Source organism: Linepithema humile, chromosome 6 (genome assembly GCF_040581485.1).
Source record: "Linepithema humile isolate Giens D197 chromosome 6, Lhum_UNIL_v1.0, whole genome shotgun sequence".
In the NCBI taxonomy this organism is placed as follows: domain Eukaryota; kingdom Metazoa; phylum Arthropoda; class Insecta; order Hymenoptera; family Formicidae; genus Linepithema; species Linepithema humile.
The window spans coordinates 1,384,779-1,405,997 of record NC_090133.1 but is presented as its reverse complement, the minus strand read 5'-3'; the positions used below and the strand labels follow the sequence as shown (position 1 = coordinate 1,405,997).

At 38.0% G+C, this 21,219-nt stretch overlaps 2 protein-coding genes across 7 annotated transcripts in view; one reads left to right on the top strand and one right to left on the bottom strand.

Annotated features, from left to right (window-relative positions):
* Window positions 1–5,165: 5,165 nt before the first annotated feature.
* Mettl2 (methyltransferase-like protein) lies at window positions 5,166–7,859 on the top strand. The gene is made up of 7 exons (XM_012368651.2): window positions 5,166–5,319; window positions 5,730–5,894; window positions 6,284–6,436; window positions 6,580–6,894; window positions 6,991–7,104; window positions 7,271–7,443; window positions 7,648–7,859. Exons 2-7 carry the CDS (start codon window positions 5,794–5,796, stop codon window positions 7,788–7,790), a joined length of 999 nt encoding a protein of 332 aa, XP_012224074.1. The 5' UTR covers window positions 5,166–5,319; window positions 5,730–5,793; the 3' UTR covers window positions 7,791–7,859.
* Window positions 7,860–8,378: 519 nt separating this feature from the next.
* The window catches only part of Tpst (tyrosylprotein sulfotransferase), a 72,976-nt gene continuing 60,135 nt past the window's right edge, over window positions 8,379–21,219 (bottom strand). For all 6 annotated transcript variants that reach the window (XM_067357243.1, XM_067357245.1, XM_012368783.2 and 3 more), the window contains 7 exons: window positions 15,180–15,384; window positions 13,266–13,399; window positions 12,779–12,887; window positions 12,011–12,205; window positions 11,471–11,724; window positions 10,653–10,850; window positions 8,379–10,430 (listed from right to left, as the gene is read on the bottom strand). In XM_067357243.1, the coding sequence (XP_067213344.1) occupies window positions 10,316–10,430; window positions 10,653–10,850; window positions 11,471–11,724; window positions 12,011–12,205; window positions 12,779–12,887; window positions 13,266–13,399; window positions 15,180–15,317 (1,143 nt within the window). In that variant the 5' untranslated portion in view covers window positions 15,318–15,384 and the 3' untranslated portion in view covers window positions 8,379–10,315. The remainder of the gene's footprint in view (window positions 10,431–10,652; window positions 10,851–11,470; window positions 11,725–12,010; window positions 12,206–12,778; window positions 12,888–13,265; window positions 13,400–15,179; window positions 15,385–21,219) is intronic.

The following is a 21,219-nucleotide window of genomic DNA, read 5'->3' as shown; positions in this document are numbered from 1 at the left end:
CCGAGATGAATTAAATTTTTAAACGCTGAAAGATGCACCGCGCAATCACAAGTAAACGCAGAGATTACTTGTGTTTATCGAAATTTCAGATTACTTACTACATTATTATTGTCTAATTACTACCTAATTTTTTAATTAATAATTTTCTAATTAACGAAAATGATCGGGTTTATTCCGTATCCGAGTTCGTTCGGAGTTTTACATTGTCCTTCCTTATCCAAATCATAAGGAAAACGTAACGCCTTCGCGAAGAAATCCGTCCTCCTCTCCGCCGCTTTTCTTTTTTCTTATACAAATATATGGTGGATTTATTTTATTTGCAGAAATATAATATGTGATGCAACCGAAAAGAACAGTTTCCCGGTCGACGCTCCGCGCGAAATATTCAATCCCGCCGGCAAGGAATCCTTCTCGTCTGATGGCCGTTTTTCTCTGATTGAAGGGATTAATAGGTGCCCAAGTGCCTACGGGGAAATCCTGCGAGTCGCACCGAAATTCCCAAGGGGAACAGTCGGGTCAACCGGAAGTCAAGGCCACGCGGTCAATCGCCCCGTGATCCGTCGCCGTTATAAATAGATACCGTCGCCCTGGTATGGTATCTGCATATCTGCCATTTGTACATCGCATACCACAAAACTCGAATACACCCTGCGAATATCACCTTTTTTATACAAACATGTTGAAGACGCGTTAATTTTTCTTAAATAACCATTTCCGAAGCGTATTGCTCTGTGCCTTTAGACATTTCCTTTTAAATTATTAATTAATTGCGAATATGAGAGTGATTGAATGTGTCGTTTTTAATGACAACTTCATATATATATATATATATATATATCTTGTGCACACCCTTCGTACACATATATCGATCAGCGACTCTCGCAGCTCGAATGCTGCGAAAATGTTTCCATTAGCGTAATTAATCGGGAGGGGGCCGCGTGGCCGTGTTTTGTGTTTGTTTTTCAAGAATCACTTCGAGCCAACCCTTTCAATTTTGCCCAATTCCCTCCCGACAAAGCTCATGCACAGGATTTACCTGGTAATTTGCATACCATTAAAGCGACCGCATCGTCCCACCGCATGATGGTGGCGTTTCGGTTTGACGTTGTATCGGATGGCACAGAGAGCATCGGCGATTCAATCATCTTAATTATCCGCAACGATGCATTATTTTCCGTCCTATTTGCACTGTTTATCTGGAAATGCGGCATTCATTATCTGAAACAAGAGAAAAGTGAAATGTTAATATCATGATTGGCGTTTCAATTTAACGACAGTGTCTTTCATCTATTTGTCAATTAAACGTTAAATTTTCTACACTAATATTCATTTCCGATATGTTAATATACATATCTTTTCTTAAATACGACTTAATATATAGAGTCACTTTTTCTACATTAAAACGTTATCATCGAGCAAAAATTTCAGACAGAAATCATTCCAGATTTGCATTTTTGTCTTTTGGGAAAAGTGGTAGTCGATATCTGCGTCCGCTTTCCGAGGCGTCTCTCACCCTTGTTGCAGGAACGGTGGAACCCCCAAAGATCGTTCGGGCAATGACCCCGAGATTATATATTCCGCCGGTGTGCGGGGTGGCGGTGCCGCAAGAGAGGCTTATACCCTCCAAATTCGCTCGCGAAATCACACGGCGAATCAGCTCCGATATAACGTTGCGCGAAATTCTTTTTTTTTTTCTATTATATTCAACGATAAATTAAAAATTATCTTTTGTAAAGTGAAAAATATTATCACATATATATGTAAATGCAAAATAAACATCAATAATTTTATTTTAAAAATTATTACTCTGATATTTGAGATTTTTTAGATTTTCCACATACTTTATCTTTTTTTAGCGTAGAATTCTGCAGATTAGCGATATCGGCACATTCATTGAAAAAAATATATTTGAAAAACATAAAATTCTAACAACAATAATAATATAAAATAATCTCAGAATATTGTGTGTTCAGAGATAATTATTACTGCATTATTTGTCAACATTTCTTCAATTACTTTTGCGTTTTTATAATAATGAATCTTAATGAACTCTAAATCTTTTCCCATCTGGAAATCTACGCGCCTGCTGGCAGTTAATAGTTCTGAAACTGCATAAATGAAGTTCAAACAAAGCTAACGCGAGGATAATAAAAAAAATTCGCTCGAAATTTCTCTTTACCGGAATTCTCACGAGATCTTCATTCCGTTGCCTATGTTCTATTAGGGTTAAGAAATCCGCCACTTCCGAGGATGCAGGCGGTGCATTATCCGTGTCTCGCACGGAAAGGTTCTCTCGCTGGCAGTAGACCGAAGGGAGAGCAGCGGCGCAAAGGGACGAAAGGACGAGGGCGGAGGGCGGAGAGTAGAGCAGCCGGAATGGTGAAAGGGTGGAGGGGCAGAGAGAGAGAGGACTCCGCGCGCTTCGTCGGGGTGGTTGCCCTCGTCTGCGCTTTGTGGGAAATGGCCGCTCAATAACGCGTAGGTCCTCCTCGTCCGCCTCTGCTCACCCTCCCCTCGGCGAGGCAAGGGCCGATGCCCCAAAAGACAACCGTCGAACTACCCTTGTCCTACCCGTTCCGCCATCCCATCGAAAAGGTCAAACCTTGCCCTTCCTCTTTGTTCCTGCTCTCTGCGAGATCTGTTAAATCGTAGGGATAAAAAAGGCGATTAGTCGGAATCCAAGAAGCACCGCGAATAAGGTTCTTAAGATTCGAGGGAGGAAACGAGAAATAGATTCCAAACGCGGAGTGTAAAAACCGCTTCTTTAACGGCTGAGTTAACTCTCGCTCTGCGTTAAGTGTTTCAACATAATTTAAGCTATTCAATTATTACACATATACATATTGATTTATCTGTTAATTAACGATGCATTATTGCATCGCATGTATGAAAAGATCAATAAAAAGACACGCGGCGAAGATTTCGGAAACTGCAGATTCCTGATATGATCTCTGACAGCACAAGTTTGCTCGTTCTGCACAACGAGACGCAGCAAAATCTCTCGCTGCAAAAGAGAGGTAACGTGATCGATTTTCGGAAAAAGAACCGTTTGTTAAAATTAGAAAACCTGCAAGATTAAAATAAAGCGAAATATCGATTAATGCGCATTTCAACTCTGATTTCGATCTTTGCTGAAATATTATTTAAATCTGAAAGTACAAGTCTTGCAAATTTTACGAGTTGGAAGCGCAGGGGATCATCGCGCGCCAGTTTCCGGCGGAGGAGCGCGAGGACAGGTCCGTTTTATTTATTTTTTTTTCCAGTCTCCGACGAGTTCTGCGACTGAGATCGATGGGTGCTAAAACCTATCGCGCGAAAACACGGGAGGAGAGGAGAGGAAGGGAAACGGATCACGGTGTGTATCGATCTCGCCCCTAGGGACTCGCGGTAGGATTAGGACGTCACGGTAGCCACCCACGACGAGGCGGCGAGTGCAGGAGCGGCGCGAGGACCTCATGGCCCTTGGCAACCGGTTGCCAGGAATCGCGCGCGCGCCTCTTCCTCGTCGTCTCGTCTCTCTCCGTGCCTCACCTCATCACACCTCATCGCCAAAGAGCCACATAACGTCGATAACGGAAAAGCGTTCTCGCGAACGAACCGACGATCGCGGTTGCTGGCGTATCTTTGGCTTCGCATAGATTCAAAGAAATTCGGCGGAAGGAAAATTTCCACTAAATTATTAGCGGACTGCTGAATACGATTGGCGCAAAATCGTACTTATAAGTTACACTTTACAATATGTTGTATCTATGATTTAGTATTTTTAAAAAATGCTGAAAAAAAATTAATGGGTTTTTCAAAAGAGACGTGTTTACATGTGTAAAATATAGGCATACTAAAAGATGAGAAATTAGATGGACAAATAGAATTGATAATTAAATTGATAAAATTTATTAAAGTTAAGAAGAATTGATGGAAAGCTATTCTGTAGAATACAGAATTCTTGAATTTCTGCACATCAAAGATTAATTCTAAAAATATAAAATGTCTTTTCTTATCAATTTATATATCTATTTGTCAATCTCAATTCTTTGAAAATGTATAAATTAAAGCTAAAAAGTATTCATTTTGATGAATCTCAAAATTATGATCTTTTACTTGGAAAATGTAGTCCATCAGTTCCACCCAGAAATGGGTTCCTTCTAATTGACATTAATTCATCTGTCTTTTACAGAACGGCATCTCCAATAATCAGATTAATATCCTTGGAATTGATTTTCTCAAAAATAGCTGAAACAGGAGACCGTATTTAGAAACACATATTGAACAAATATCTCTGGAATTATCTATCTGCTTGAAAGAAACTATGCAGTAAATTCATCATTTTAACATCTCTTGTTTAACTGTAATATTAAAAAATATGTCAAAGTGTGAAAAAAAGAGGAGCCCGTTTCCTTTGACATCATACTAGCCTCAGTTACTCTTTCATATGTTACATTTTTAATATCACAAATCTGTATTTCACACATTCAGAAATATGCTCAAATACCAAAGAATCGTAATGAGTCCAAGTACAAAGGCAGTGAGATTCGCTCCTGCAACATCAAACATCTAGTGACGTAACTTACGCCACCCTCGCGACCTGCACACCCTTGTCGCGTCACACCCATCCTGCTTCCGCATACCACGCGCATATCCTCAGCCTAACCTAACCTAACCTAACTTGTATCACTTTCTTAGGTCGTTGATCCTATACGACCGCGCGCATGATTCAATGCTGTCGCTTATTTTTGCAATATATGATATCTCTCGTCGAAAAAAAGTACGTCATTTTTTACCTCATTAAATCCCGTAATCCGTACTTTGCATTTTATATACTTTTGACGCAACTTTAACTCGCCATAAAATACATAAAGTTAAGACATAAAACGCCATTGCTCGCTTTTATGATCATACACAGTAAACGGACATATTTTAAATAATTGAATAATAATGAAAAAAATGAAATATTTAATAGAGGCTTATGAAAGATATTAGTGAGATGCAATATGTACTCCGATATTTTTGAAAAATCGTCAGGATTTTCAGCGGGACATGTTTCGGTGAGATGTAGCGTGGATGTGTGGTGCTATCTAGTGGCAACGCGTTGTAGGTTCCACTTAATTTTCAGTAGTACAACTCAGTGTCGAGGGTGTCGAGGCAGAATAAATTTTTCATTTACAACAACGTTTACATTATAAACCGCTACAGTTTTTTATTTCTCTAACATTGCTGTTCAACATTGAATCGGACAAATCGTTCTCAGTGCGAACAAAATCTGTTACAAGTTGTCACTGTCAGTTTTCAGTAGTACAACTCAACATCATGGAAATTATTGAAGTAATTAATCCAAAGTTTTTAAATTGATAGTTGTCTATATATCACAGATAAAAATATAAATAATAAGTGTTCGACCCCAAGTTTATTTTGTTATTTATCGCGTTTTAATTATTTTTCAATTTGTATTAAGATATGGTAAAACAAATATTTATATTTTACAATAAATATTTTCTCAAAACTCATTATTTCTCAAAACATTACTTAGTTTTCAAAATTAATTCAAAATTGGCCACTATTTAATTTAATCCTTTTTAGTATTTCATCGATGAATCGGATAGATTTTTAATTGCAATGAAATTTAAATGAAAATTGTTAAAGCTTGATGCCGACATGATTCTCTTATGCATATGTTCAGTTTTCTACTGAATAAAAATTCATTTCACGTTTGTTTTTTTTAATATGCCATGCAGGTGATCATATTAAATCATATAATTATGTGCAATTTACCTGAGTTCGAGTTCGCCGGTGCAAGATATGGCGGAAGACACATCGAGTGACAACCGGGAAGCGAAGAGACCTCAATTTGGAACGCGAAATTTGCCCCTTGATGGAAATGTCTTCCAACACAATGCATGGTATGATGTAGCTTCATATGCAATTGCAGATACGTTCAATTTGTTTGATGTTTTATGCAATACGAATACGGCATGCATGCTCTAACCTAAAAAAATTTGACACTTTAGAATCCAACATTTGATGATATAATTTAAGCTCAATAAATCTTTTCTTCTCTTTTTTTATTTATTCTTTACTTTATCTTTGCCACGTTTTATTTTAATTTATAGGTGTTTAGAGTTACAATTTAATTTGTTACTTATTACATGGTAAATAATTTATTTTGTAGAACTCTTATTCACTTGTGTGATCATCTGATAAAAATGAAAACATTGTCAAGTCTAAGTTGTTCTGCTTTTAATATACTTATTATTGAATATTAATTGCCTAACATTGACTTTTTAAATAGGGATAATGTTACATGGGATGAGGAACAAGAAAAGCTGGCACAGCAAAAAGTGGATGAGAATTCTATTGTTACACAATCATCTGAACAACTATTGAAACATGATACTGAAGCAGATAAATATTGGGATAAGTTTTACGATATACATAACAATGGGTATGTAAAGTCTAAAAAATATCTTCAGTTAAATATAATATAATTTAAAATATTAATATAATTTTTCAATTGAATTATTCGCTGAGATGTTACTTCAGAAATATTTCTAATTAAAACATTTATATACATATTGATTGTTACAGATTTTTCAAAGATAGGCATTGGTTACTAATTGAGTTTCCAGAATTAGCACCTAATACAGTTAAACAAGAGACTGAAAGACCCATGAGAGCTGCACTTACGGACAAAGATCAAAATCAGGGAGATAAACATATTAAAATTCTTAGTCTACCCTGCAAAGATGGTTGTAAAATATTGGAAATAGGCTGTGGCGTAGGAAATACCGTATTTCCTATACTAATGTACAATACAGACCCAAAACTGTTTGTATATTGTTGTGACTTTTCTGCGAAAGCCATTGATATACTGCAGCAAAATCCTGCTTACAATGTAAATAGGTAAAATACTTAAGAAATTGATTTAAAATTATCTAATCGAATGTAATTACGTAAATTTTTCACACAATTCACAAGTTTAATTGCTTGCGATTTTAGGTGTAAAGCATTTGTTCTAGATGTCACTCAAGAAACATGGACGACTCCTTTTGAGCTTGAAAGTTTGGATATCATTGTTCTTATATTTGTATTATCTGCCATTCATCCTGATAAGTATGTTCTTGCCATATTATCAATAAATCTTATATTTGTTACATACTTTATTTTTTTATATTTTTATTTTTATTATTAACATTTTTATATTCTTTTATTTTTATAATATATATTTAAGAAAGACTAGATGGTTAATATACACAACTTGTATCGTGTTGTTTTGCAGAATGCAGCACGTAGTGCGGCAAATACACAGATATCTAAAACCGGGTGGAATAGTTCTATTTCGCGATTACGGCAGATATGATTTAGCACAATTAAGATTTAAGAAGGGTAATTGTCTTGGAGAGAATTTTTATGCTCGTGGAGACGGCACCATGGTATACTTTTTCCAACAAGGTATGATTTCCTTTAAAATTTTAGTATAGCGTTTAAATCCTACCTGATTGTATATTACTATTGCCAAGTTTTCACAATTCTTTTCTTGCAAAATCATTGATATTCGATATTTGACGCTTCTAACGTTTTTCCATGAATCTCTGCAAATTAATTGTAGTCGACAAATAGAGTATTAATTGTATACAAAAATTTATCTTATTTCAGAGGATGTCAGAAAATTATTTACCGATAATGGCTTCAACGAAGAACAAAACTTCGTGGATAGAAGACTGCAAGTTAACAGGGGTAAACAATTGAGAATGTATAGAGTGTGGGTGCAGGCTAAATATCGAAAGGCATCCACGTAAATATCGCGTGTACTTGAAATTTTCACTGAAAAAAAATGAAAGTACATTAAAAATCAAGAAACAGAATAATCGAGCACATGTGTATTTTTGTATACCACTTTCTTTCATGTACTTGCATATATATTAAAAATTGAAGCTCTTATTTAAATATAAGTCTTTAAATTTGAACTTGTTACTGCACATAATTAAGTAGTATACAAAGCTATATATGACACTTCAAAATAACAATAAATAAATAAAAAGAAATGTATTAATATATACAATTAAATCGATATATAGTTACAAATGTGGCGGGTTTTTTATAAAATTGTTTATCATTAAAAAAATTCGCATGCATAAACAAATATTTAAATATTGCTGATCAATATAAATTGAATTGTCATAAGAAATTTCTACGTACGTAAGATCGTAATTTTCACGTACGTAAGATCGCCAGATACTATTTTTAAAATTACATTTTTCTGTAACAGTTAGCAATTTGTAGTAAAATGTTTGATATGGTTTTGTTACCTTGGTGCATCGAGATAAGTGGTTCCTTACTGGTTGGAAATGAGACGAGGAACACGGATTGGATAGAACAGGTTGGTATAATATTAAAATAATTTAATTGCACAACTTGACAAATAGTCAAGATATCGAAGAGATCTTTGCATGTCTGCCGCCGCAGTTGCGGTCATGACGGCATCATTCTCTTCCTAAAATTATAATATAAATATTGCATGTGCATCTGTGAACAATAAAAATGCATCGCAATTAAAGCACGATTTAATTCGCGGACATTATTTACACTCTTGTAAATATTGGGTCGATCCAAAAGCTTAGTGTCGTTCTTCCCATTCATTTCTATCCTAAGCGAAATTTCAACATTGGTTAGTTTTTTTTTTAATTAAAACGTTTTTAAATTAAAACAGTTAATAAATATTATTTCAACATTCTAAAATTTTGACTTTATTCGACAAACATAATAAATCTTTGGTATCGATCCAATATTAACTTTTGATGCCCATAATACATTCTCACGTAATTTAACATCGATCTTCCTCGAAAATGTCACAAGTAAATGCTACAACTAGCTAAAAATATGGCGAACATGAAAAGGTTTCATTTCGCGAATTTGTTACAAAGTGGTGTGAAAACGATACGGTGGGTGTACGGGCGGTAAGAATGCCAGCACGCGAGCTTCTTGGTCACATTTGAAGTTTATCTCTCTTCGCTAAACACTTTAAATACTTCTTTCTTAAAATCACTGGCCGTTCTTGGTCGATTCACACAAAAAGATCGAAACAAATATAATTCTCGCGAAGTTCCATTTTTTTACGCATGCAAAAATGATCCCTGTATTCGTTCATAATAACATTCATGCGACAATTGGCGTACAAACATGATGATTGCACCGAGATCATTTTTCGCATTTCTTCACGATGATCCTTAATAATAATAATAATGATTGAAATCATTTTATCGTTCAGATATTGTTTTACACGACAAATCTTATATTTGCTCCTAGGTTTGTAATGCTCGATGAACACAGATGATAAATTTGTGTTCTCTTTTATGATATCACGACATGTGATAGACAATATCTATGGATAAAATGTAAATTGTCATTCGATATTAATTTAAACAAAAAATTCTTTTCGATTCCTTATACTGTGATAAGTAACGCGTCACACACACACACACACACATAATAGATCTGTAAATAGCGCGTAAATTGAAGTAAAACTAAAAAATTTAGTGCAAGAATGTCTGCGATAATTTTTCATGAGGTCCACTCTAGATATAAATAACACTTAAAATAAATTTTATCTAAAACGAACCTTGACTATAAACCTTCTTCATTCTTGCACCAAATCTTTCAAATAGCTAATTATAATTTTACTATTAAAAATATCATTATTAAAAATTAATTATATAGTCGTTGATAATATATACAAGATATCCTAGAAATATGTGACCAAACTTTGAGAGCTTATAAGTACGAAAGGTTACACGATTATATATTCTAGAATGTTTTCCTTCAAAATTATAAACAGTTTTCGTTTGGCAGAATTTTACAGGAGCGCCTTAGAAATCTGGTCTTAAAACAAACATTAATGGCATTGTTGCCAACTTTTCTTCCTTTTCTTGTTGATGCTGCGTGGACTGTTAAACAAGTTGTTTAACAACTTCTGCAGTATTATATTAAAGTTTGATCACACTTACCTCGCGGGATACTTTGTATTTCCTAATCACGGCCTAGTGTGACAAGTCTTCCGATTTCGTAAAACGCAAACCTGACGTGAATAAGTAAACGTTGCGAGGAGAACAATGATTAGTCGATTGTCCACGTAGATTGGGATGCAATAACGTAGAAGATTGAGAGCACACAACGAGGATGATTAATCCTCGACTTGTCGTCGTATACAATCGAGTTTACTTCGAAAGTACGAGAGGAAAGCTCCACAGCGGAAATCCTAAGTCGGTTAGAGACTTAAGACAGCAGTTGGTTACGTGTCGTACGCGCCTAGCAGAATCGCGCGGGGTCACGCGACCGAGGGCGTGCTGGAAGCAGCGTCCTCGTTGCTGGTTTCAGCCGGCTTGTGCGACAGATGATACTCCCGCGCCTTCTCCTCCCAGAGTTTTTCGCCGGCTAACACCCTGAAATTAGAAATATATAAATGTCAAGACATAAAAGTTTGAAGTGATACCAAAATTCTCAATTAATTTTTACACGTTAATTGTAATATTAATATTTTGCACGCCTTTAACACTTAAAAATAAGTTTGCTTCGGCTTAGCGCATCGCGCATTACGCGAACACCTTTACAAACCATTTCGTACGTAACGTAACAACCATATGGCGTAAGAAATGAGCACGTACCGTCTGGTGTTATCGCTAACTAAACTATCCGGCGCGCCGTAAACGGGCGGATTTGCGTAAGGATCGTAGCCGAGCACGGAGAGCATCGGCGCTATTTCCGCCATCTCATTCACCACGTCCTCGGGAATGTTGCCGACCCACTTAGTCAGCGCCGCCAGATTTACCGGTTTTATGATTTGATCCGACGACCTTTCAACCCTGCAACATAATTGTGACGTCAACGTAGAGAACTCACGTCATCATTTTTATAAATTTTTTTATATTAACATTAGTAAAACGTTATCTTCCTTCGCTAATGTATTATTTTGATGTTGATGAAAAGTTTATTTGTCGTATAATTACGTCACTTCAAATATTAATAATGCGAAACGTTATTATGTTGCCACATCATTTCCACATTCCTAATGCGGGGCATTATTACATCGTTATTACATTACATTAACGTTAATAATATATAATATTATTCTATAGTGCCATCGCATGTTATTTTCATGCACTCATGTATAATTCATACACTTTAGTCTCGTTAATTTTGGAACTTCTCATAGATAATCCTGGATTCAGACGTACTGAATAACGCAACGTGTGGTTCCTCAAAGACAAACAATGGTGCGGAAGACAATGAGAACCAGAAGTGCGGTTGCTGAAGACAACGCGAGAACTACTAATTATTGTAAATTAATATATGAAAATTTTTTACGCTACTTAAATATATCAATTTATAATTATCTCAGTAGTGCGCACCGAGAATCACGCTTTCCCATTGTCTTCTATATCATTGTTACATGCTCTGTTTCTTCTTCTTTTTCTTTGCTTACTTGCTCAGAGGCACGCCGCCGGGTTTATTAATGAATTCTTCGTGATGCATGACGGACTCGTCCCACGGCACGTCTAAATAATTTAATATCTTCTTCATCCATTGGCGCGGATGCAATACCAGCTGCTCGTAAGGGACCATCAGACACCTCTCCGGTCCCAGTTCCTTGCACTGGCCATACATTACGGAAATTGCGTGATTCCATCTGATGAGAGACTGCCGGTAGGACGATAAATCGAACCCCGTTATCGTGACCTGCGGAAAGAGAACGTGCCGCGTGGAATCTCTGCGTTCAATTGTGTCACACTGTAAGATCATGCGTTCTATATTCGAAAGTGCAAAAAGAAAACGCTGTGCAGAATATCGCTTGCTGTTACAAGATTTAAAAAGTCATATTAGCAATAATAAGTTTCTCAATTTCTAAAACAAAATAAAAATAAATTAGTAACATTATTTAGAACAAAATTCGATAAAAGAAAATGACGAAACTTGATAATACGTTTTTGGAAAAATAACAGAAGACTACAGAAGATTTTCTTACCTTCCTGGATATGATGGAGTGCACGGTAGCGCGTCCGTCGCGCACCATGAATATAAATTTGGCGTTCGGAAAAAGTTCCAGAATGTATGAGCCCATCTTCAAAGTGAGTGGGTCCTTGTTGCACAACCTCGGCGCAGGCTCGGCATGGCGCGCTATTATTTCCAGACAGAACGCCGCTATCGCGCTGTCTATCACCTAAAAAAAAAAAAAACGCAACACACTCTTGATATATTAAACGCCACGAAAGTTGGGCGGTCTTCCGCATTATTATTGCAACGTGAAAGTTTCGGATATACGCGTGGATTTTAATTGCGTTGAATTTTAGACGAAACGAGCTCGAAAAGGCACGGTTCCCTTACGTTAGCTTTTAAACCACCCCGACCGAGTTGCGATTCCGCGGTGAGAGCAAAGTTTATAATTTTACGTTACGGTAAAACAATTACTCAAACCGATATAAATTTTAATTCCGTCCAGTTTCGGGGAGAACGGCGGGCGGTTAAACAGCGGGGCGCATTTAAGTAAATGCGAATATTTCGCGCGCGATGGCGAGGTTCCAGCTATTCCTCGCGTTTGTCAAGAGTACGCGAGAGAAGTCTCACTCTCTCCCGATAAATTCGAAAAACGTTGAAAACTTTTTACCGAGGATTTCTCGCAAGGCGATACTTATATTATTCAAATCTGTGTTGAAATATACCCGCTTTTGCCGCGCCAGTAACTCGCCGCCGTTATTTCTCCCGAGGGTTCGTACAACCCGGAGCGCACACTTACTTCCTTCGAGATTCCCGCCTCTGTGAGCCGTACATTTTCCTTCTCGGACTTTGACCAGTGCATCTTCATCTGGAGAATCCGCGGGATGACTCTGGTCTCCTGTCCACACCTAGAAATGAAGTCAGTTCGATTAATTAAAATTCAATCCAAACACATCTTGATGGAAAGAAAATTTTACAATTATCAGAATAAATTACAATAATTGGGATAAGAATAAAATTTCAATTGCACATATGTTAATTACAAAAAAGCTAAGTTAAATCAGTTTGATTTCATAAAACGCTGTTTTCCATCAGAAATTGTATCAACTCGCACATGTAAATTATAAAACGCAACTTTTTGCAGTGTTAAGCGAAAAACTATGAATGTCTTGCAAATGTCCACTTTTGCCAATATTGTTCCAGCGGATACATCACTTTACAACATAATTGCGGCACTATACCGTCCTAGTGGATATATCACATTAGGAGATAATTGCGCCACTCACCTCACATCAGGGTGCGCGTCCAACATGGCACGCATCAGGGTAGTACCCGATCGTGGTACACCGCCGATGAAAATGAGCGGCATATAACGGTCATACGTATACGTCTTCCGATCAAATGGCCCGACTACGTATTTCTGTGTTCAACAAATCAATACAATATAATAGTAGAGTCGTATAAAAATATTAATAAAATAATACACATATTATATAACAATCGAAATATTTCGTTACTTGTCTGCTGTAAAAAAAATATTAAATAATTTAAATAAAATTTATCTCTCTTCTATTTTATGCTCTGTTAACTTTCAATGTAAAATATATATTTTGTATTTTTCATTATAATGAGAAAAATTGCAAATTTTTGCCTAAAACGTGTGCCGATTCCGCAAAATAGTATCGTCTGAACACTTAAGAATACTCCAACGAGTTACGTCCATAAGTAAGTGGAATATAAACTCTTATTCGTCGTTCGTTCCGGTACTTTACCGTAACTATCTTAACGCAATTAAAGTAAGTCTACAAGAAAATTAATAAAAGCGCCTCAAAGTCGATGGCGGATAGCGGAAGTAGATTGAGAAGACGCGGAATGGTTGGCTCGGAAAGTTAGACTCGTCGGTGTATCGAGTTCGTCAGTGGAGCAAGTTCGTCGAACTATTCTTCGGGAACGCCGAGATGCCGGGCATCTCTCTCCGTCTACGTCCGGCAGTTTGGCGTTGATTAAGGCTAGGATGAAGCTTTAGTTGCAGCTGCCGCCGTTTGCCGTCTACTAATACGCGGCCTGACAGTTAAGTTTATAGACACACATTTCTTTTTCTCCTAATTTCGTGAAAGAACGCTGGGAATGGGACGAGATAGAATCAGTCTTTCCGCTACTCTCAATACGTTTCGTTCTGAATAAACCATGTGCATATAAATTTTTATGTTGCATTTTATAAAGTATTTATCGGAAATATTGACTGATATTCTGCAGAAGCGGAGGATCAAGTTTCTCGTTAAAAAAGTTTTGAGAAAAATATTGAAAAAATTATGAAAATATTGCAGCTGAAAAAGATTCGGCCGACATTTCCAGATAACCAAATATCAGACAGTTGACTGACAGTAAACTTAATCAAATTTGATTACATTAGCTATCTGTGAATGTGGATCGAATCTTTTTTCAGCTGAACAAATGCTCCTTTTAACATTTTCACAATTTCTTCGATATTTTTCTCAAAACTTTTTTCAAGGATCAATTTTGATCAAATTTGCTGTCAAGCTGCCATTGCTTACTTTAAGAAAAATTCTAGCGATGCTTCTAATAATGAAAATAACATTAAATAAAAAATCGTTAAAATAATTTTTGACGTTAAAGAAGGTAGCATTGATTTGGACGAATACGTTGTATTCAAATTTAGATAACCTGTTATCTACAAACTTCACACCGCGTGTCGCGTATTCAATTATTACAATTATTCGGATTCATTCGAATTGGAATTCAATAGCCACGTAGGTGTCGCGCGAAACAGAGTTCTTAACAACTCAGCGCACAATTAATACTTTGACAGCTATGAATTACTGATTAATAATGTAGGAACCCCATCGCGTACATCGCGTTCGCATATTATATTATCTCGCTATTATTATTTTCAACAAATATTATTGTTATTATTGCATCGGAAGAGCGGAGTATGTGCATACGGATAATTAAAACCTCTCGCTTCAACAGAGAGAATCGTTTTTAACAAAAGTGTATAGACATTGTATTTTTAATTAATTATCTAACATTTCGGAATATAATTGTTTTATTTAAATGAAAAAAAAAGTTCATATTCGTTATGAAAAGAATTTACCTCGTTCGTGTAATCGATATATATGAAAAAAATGTGACTTCCTTCAAACAGAAGAGTATTATTAGAATACATGTTTGTCTCTCACCTCCTTACCGACCATCACAGCCGTGGGCATGTACTTGGTGCCGCAAATAATGCCCAGCTGATACAGAGCAAAGACGAAGAGGAGGGCCACCAGACAAGCGATGGGCCCTTTCCGGCCGCTGCGGTTCGGCAACAACATATCGCCCGCCGCGTCAGAAACCGCCTCTCACCAGAAGCTCCGTGGGCAATCTACTACCTCATTGTATCTGCAACACAAACAAACTTTAATTAGCACTTTCCTCAAATCTCGGAATTAAACTCGGAGGAACTCGCGGAACCATCATCGTACGTTACTGAACGTCAGAGAGAGAAAGAGAGAGAGAGAGAGAGAGAGAGAGAGAGAGAGAGAGAGAGAGAGAGAGAGAGAGAGAGAGGTTCACAAAGGAGGTTTTGACCTCTTGACCCTCGTAGGATCAAAGACTCTCTCCGCGGACAGACGGAATCTCGAAACGGCGGCGGAAGAGCGAGCGCGGATCGGTTTTGAGAATTCATCGATCGCTTTGAGAAGATATTCCTCTTTGTCGGCGTAAAACAAACACGCATTGTTTCACCGCGATCTTTTTTCCTCGCGCTTTCCTTTTCCCGAGAGCGACTTACCCGGCTCTCATGAATCTTGTCCGGTTCCTCCGGACGTGCGCCGTCGATATTGTTCTCGTGCTTGGTACCTTAAGCCCGGTATTTGTCTAGCACGTCGAATTGTCGTCGTAAAATTGATATCTGTGCAGTGCTCTGGAGCGCAGAGAGAGAGAGAGAGAGAGAGAGAGAGAGAGAAAGAGAGGGAGAGAGAGAGAGGGAGAGAGATCCTCAACGATATCGATGTTTACGACGCCATACGGCTACTGGCACTCGAGAAATATTGTCGCTTATCGCACGCTCGGTATCTGTACCGTATGCATCTCTAAAACACCTATCTCACCATCCGAGTATAATGGCCGATACAAGAAGCCTAAGCGCCGGGAGTTACGACGCGAATTGCGCCCGACAAATCCTAACTTTCGGGGCTAAAAAATATCGATAAACGATGTTAAAGCGGAGCGCAAGTTAACAATCTTGACGTGCGGTGAATTATAAATCTTGCGCGCTCGAATGTATTCAGATTTTTTCATCTACCATCGATTTATCTTTGTTATACCTTCGTCTATATTTTAGCTTCGACAGTGAAATGGAAATAGAATTTTTTTGATAGAAAAAATAGCAAAATATATTTTATTTGACTGATTCGGTATCATTTAGATAACAATGTTTTAAAAGATCAAAGATTTGGTAGCTTTGTCAGTTTGCTCTGACATGTGCGGTTAATAAATTCACCTTTTGTCCTATTAATTATTCGAATTTTATTCTTTTTTAATAATTTTCATATAATTTAATCTTCTCTGCATTTTCATAGGCTGAAAAGAGCCCGAAATTGCGGCTAGAACGTTCTTTGCATATTGATAAATAACAGTTGATAATTCTTGCACGCTCCGTCTGGTTCTCATTGCTTTTTTTATCACTGAAATACTGAGAGTCGAAAATACCGTCTCGATACTGGGTCAAATATTTTTTTCCAGACAAAATGCTTTATGTATAATGATACGTCGTTCGTTTCCAGCGTGCAAGTTTAATGAAAGAAGTTCGACGTGCCTTAGCGACGTCGTACCTTTAAACCGATATCCCATTATAATCGTTGCTTGACTAGCGCGCTAACGAGAACGAATCGATTCCAGAACGCAGGGCGGTCCAAAGTTGGATTTCCGAGAAGCCTATCGATTCATCCTGAATCGTTCGGTTATGTCAGTTTTCTAATAAGGAACAACGTACGCCACTATTCGACCAACTCGGAATCAAATCTTAGAATCCATAAATATACTAGGTCGGTACAAAAAGTCCATCACTTCTCCCTGAAGCTCTATTTTAAATAAAGTCATCAATTTCCATTCAAAAAACTCGGATTTATTTAAATCACATCTATAAAATCTTGTTTCCGGATAAAAAAATGTACTGCAGTCAATGATGACTATTTTGTTTATAAAATTTCATTAAAAACCTTGCAATTCTGTCTTTTGATAAATACGACAAATCCTTTGCATCAACCTAATAATTATAAAGATGCGGCGTTTATAAAAAAAATTACAATATTTTTAAGACTCTAATAATTTCTTTAGCGAAACGCGAATGTAAATACACGCGGCAATAACAACTCAAAGAATCAACCAACAGAATATCAATATTAATAGAAAGATGCGAAATATATCGGTCAAAGTATATTTAACTCTTGTGATATAAAATAATAATAATAAACTTTGAAATCATCAAACATAATCGGAAAATCCATCTGTGTATTTAAATTGTTCAAAATTAGATAATCAAACTAGAAAAAATTCTTTCGGAAATAACAAGTTGAATTATTACTCCGCTATACATCTTGATGATGGAGTTTCGATTTCACCGAACAGTAATTTGCGACACGCAATGGTAGGAAAAGCGGCGATCCTATCCTCTTTTTGCCGGAGCGCGGAGCGAATCCAGCCGAAAGTTACGATGTCCATCAAATATTTGACTTCTACCTTTCGCGTGTATAATCACAAGCGTCCCGCTTCCATCAGGCTCAGCCATCGTATCAAATTCGTTCGCGAGCAATTTAAACTTTAATCGCGAAAACTGCAGAACAATAGCCGCATACGAAACGGATGAAAACAAAAGATATACATTATAAATTCAATTTAGGAAAAGTGGAGAATGTTAAGTGCTTCCACACATCCGAAATTATGGCAGCTGTAATATCAATGACGACGGAAAAAAGCAATAAACTGGAAAGGAAAAGGAAAAAAAAAGAAAAGCGTGAAAACGACGAAACGAAAAATTCGACCATAGCTTTCGCGCAATTATAATTTTCGCTGTTGTAAAATATGCGATTTTTTGAAATTGGATCGACGCTTTCGCGATTTATTATTCAATAGCGCGATTGATATTCATCGCTGTGTAGTAATAGAATCACGAAGCATATAATAATATATATAGTATTAACAATGGTAATATATAACAATAATAATAGCAATAATAATAGGAGATTCTGTAATTTCATTGCTCATGTCGCCCGTTTTAGCCGCTGTTCTCGTGTTTACAACGTTAATTTCCAATTCAGCCGAGAGGTTTTACGCCATATTATCGAATGTCCTCGGGCTATTTTACATTCCATTTTAAATGTCCCGATTGTTTATACTTCTCCGATTATGTATTCATACCTTTTTTCCCGCTCGAGAGACAAAAAAAAAGGCGAATCAACGTTACGCAGCAAATTTGCATTGCAACAAACGGAGCGCGTTTGGTGACGAGCGTGTTTTGTGACGCAATTTATATCCCACGATTAAAAACGAATTTGCATCACTTCGCTCGTATCGTTCATTATCGCGTAAATGAAACTCCACTTAAGTGAACCCAGCAGTTTATCGAGATTCGGCTTTGTTCTCCGCTATCGCTATTGAAAGTCGATCGAGATGGCCGGGCTGGAATGCAGCTGGCGAAAACTTTGAAACTGCACGTCGCGAGCAGAAAGCAGCGGTCAAGCTCACTTACCTCGACAGCGACCGTGCGCTCTTTCCCTATCTTTCTCTCTCTCTCTTTCCCGCTTTTTGTCCCGTGACGAAATTCCCTTATTGCGCCGCTTCTGAAGAGCGCCAACCCGTTAAAGTGGTATTACGTTGACAGCGTAGAAAACAAAAAACGGCGATTTCTTGCCGCGAGGATACCTCGAGGATACGCGTTTCGCACACGGTGAATATTAAAAGTACGTCGCCGTGAAAAAAAAAAAAAAAAAACAAGATTCGATCAAAGCGAATTTTTGATAAATTCGAAATTTCACAGAACAATAATTCGATTGTGTCGCTCGCCTCGCAATGAATGTCGATATGTACTCTATGGCCCGGCGATTTTTGATGAAGCGGCTGTAGGAAACCGAGCGCCGGAAATCGGAAATCGGGAAGCGCCCGTACAACATCGAGTGCATACGAGCGAGTACGACTTGTGCGTGGAGTTTCCACGCTAATTGAAAACCCGCACCCGTGCGCGCCCGCGCGCGATCTAAACCGCATTCAATTGAAAGTTAAACAAATGTCGAATCTAATTTGACCGCGCGCCAAAGCGCGGCCTGAGCGTCCGCTGTGCACGGGGGTGTGCCAGAATTAGCGGAAGGTTCATTGTAAATTTTAGAATCGAGTTTGCCAGCGAAAACGGTATCGAAAATACGTTTTCTCCCAAAATCTCTATTGATTTTCTGTATCTCGTTCTCGCCGAGATTTCCCGCAAATGTTTTCGAGTCCTTTTTCCCAGCGCGCTATATCGTCCGAAAAATAATAAAGACAAAGGACCTACTTCTCTGACTTTTCCCGGTCGCTCGCTCGCCGACAGTTCCCGGTTTCCGCGGTTCTCCGAACTCGCAATTCCGATTGTCTCCGCGAAAATAAATTCCTCGCGAAGTCCCTCCACTTTCGCGGAAGCACTGCAAGTTTTCTTCTTCGGGGATTCGGTTACGGCGCTCTAGATGTTATCGATCGTCTGAAAATAATGTCCTTTCAGGCGATTCTTCGTCCCTCGAAGAGGAAAGAAGTCGCCTTTTGGCGACATGTCTGGAGAGGAGCAGTGAAGTGTTTCCAGGGGGTCGAAAACTCCCTGGATGGATGCATTGTCCCGATGCAAAACACCGTAAGATCGCGGTTTTCTTTCCGACCGAATCCATTCTCTTCTCGAAGGTCAACAATCACTCGAGAAAATTTCGCCATTTCGGCCACGATCGACAACAAGGCGCAGCGAGAAAAATATCGCGGAACAATTTTTCTAAAAGCACTTAATACACTTTTAGAATTTCTGATGTTCAACATTCTTGTGAGTCGAAAAATCGCTCGTTGTGTATGATTTTCCATGGCAATTATTGTCCTTTCATAATAAAGCGTTACGCATCGATGGCGAAATTTTAATTACGACGTCTACGCGGTAGTATTCGCGAAATTTCGCAATTTACCCCAACTCGTGCACGTAACGCGATTTGCAACACGGGAACCATGAATCCGCGAGAGCGACCCTTTTAATTTCGCTTCAGCGCGTTACGTTTTGACCGGGATGGTCCGGCCCCCCTCCCGAGCGAGATTTAATCGTTCGATTTATCGTCTCGCAGCGAGAAATAATTCCGATTTGTCGGACCATCGGGGCCATCGGTTGTGCGGATCTGACGACCATGGACGCGGACAAACATCGCGCGTCGCGAAAATGAAATTCCGGCTCGCTTTTATTGTCTCATGTCATTTTGATTACATTGATTTCATCGGCCGGCTGGTTATTATCAACGGGACAAATTTTCGCGAGAGCAAACCCGCCCGCCGGGGGGTTCGTTCGATATCGTTTCTGCGCGAACATCGTCGCGGAAAGGGGGGAGGCAGGGATAAAGCAGGGTGGAATCCGGCTAAACGGGTCAAACCATACCGCCCATTTACCCACTTAATAACGTGAAAAGTATTAAAGTGCTCTGCCGCTGGTCTTTTGCCTTTTCACCACGACGTGCAAAAAAATTTATTCAACGTAAACAACGCAGAAATACACTCCGAACAATCAGATCGGCGATTATTGATTATGACAAAGTCTGCTTTAGATAATCTGCAAATAATCCGCGAGAGAATTATGATTATACATGCCGCGCATACTGATTTATGTGTGTATCCTGATTTCTCAAACGCATTCAATATTACATGGCGCGCGAGAGGATTGTGAATAAAATTTGCTATCATAAATAATAAAGAGTGAATTTGATCGAGACGCGAGATGTGATTTTACAAATGCGTGACAGATTTAAATAACAATATTTTTCGCGTAAGAGTTTATTATTGAAGCCCGTCCCGAAAGAGTGATGCGACAAGATTAATTTATCATGTTGTTGAATGTATAAATCGAGTTACGCAAAATATTCGGTTATTCGTGCCCGATAATCGTTAAATCCGAACACGTTTTGTCCGATTTCGGTCGCGTGCACAATCCCCAAACAATTTTTCTGGTCTCTAACGTATCATAATTCA

Coding starts and splice junctions, on each gene's coding strand:
- Mettl2 (XM_012368651.2), top strand. CDS start 5,794: ATGGCGGAAGACACATCGAGTGACAACCGGGAAGCGAAGAGACCTCAA. Junction 7,105..7,270: donor TCTGCCATTCATCCTGATAA/GTATGTTCTTGC, acceptor GTTGTTTTGCAG/AATGCAGCACGTAGTGCGGC. Junction 7,444..7,647: donor GGTATACTTTTTCCAACAAG/GTATGATTTCCT, acceptor ATCTTATTTCAG/AGGATGTCAGAAAATTATTT.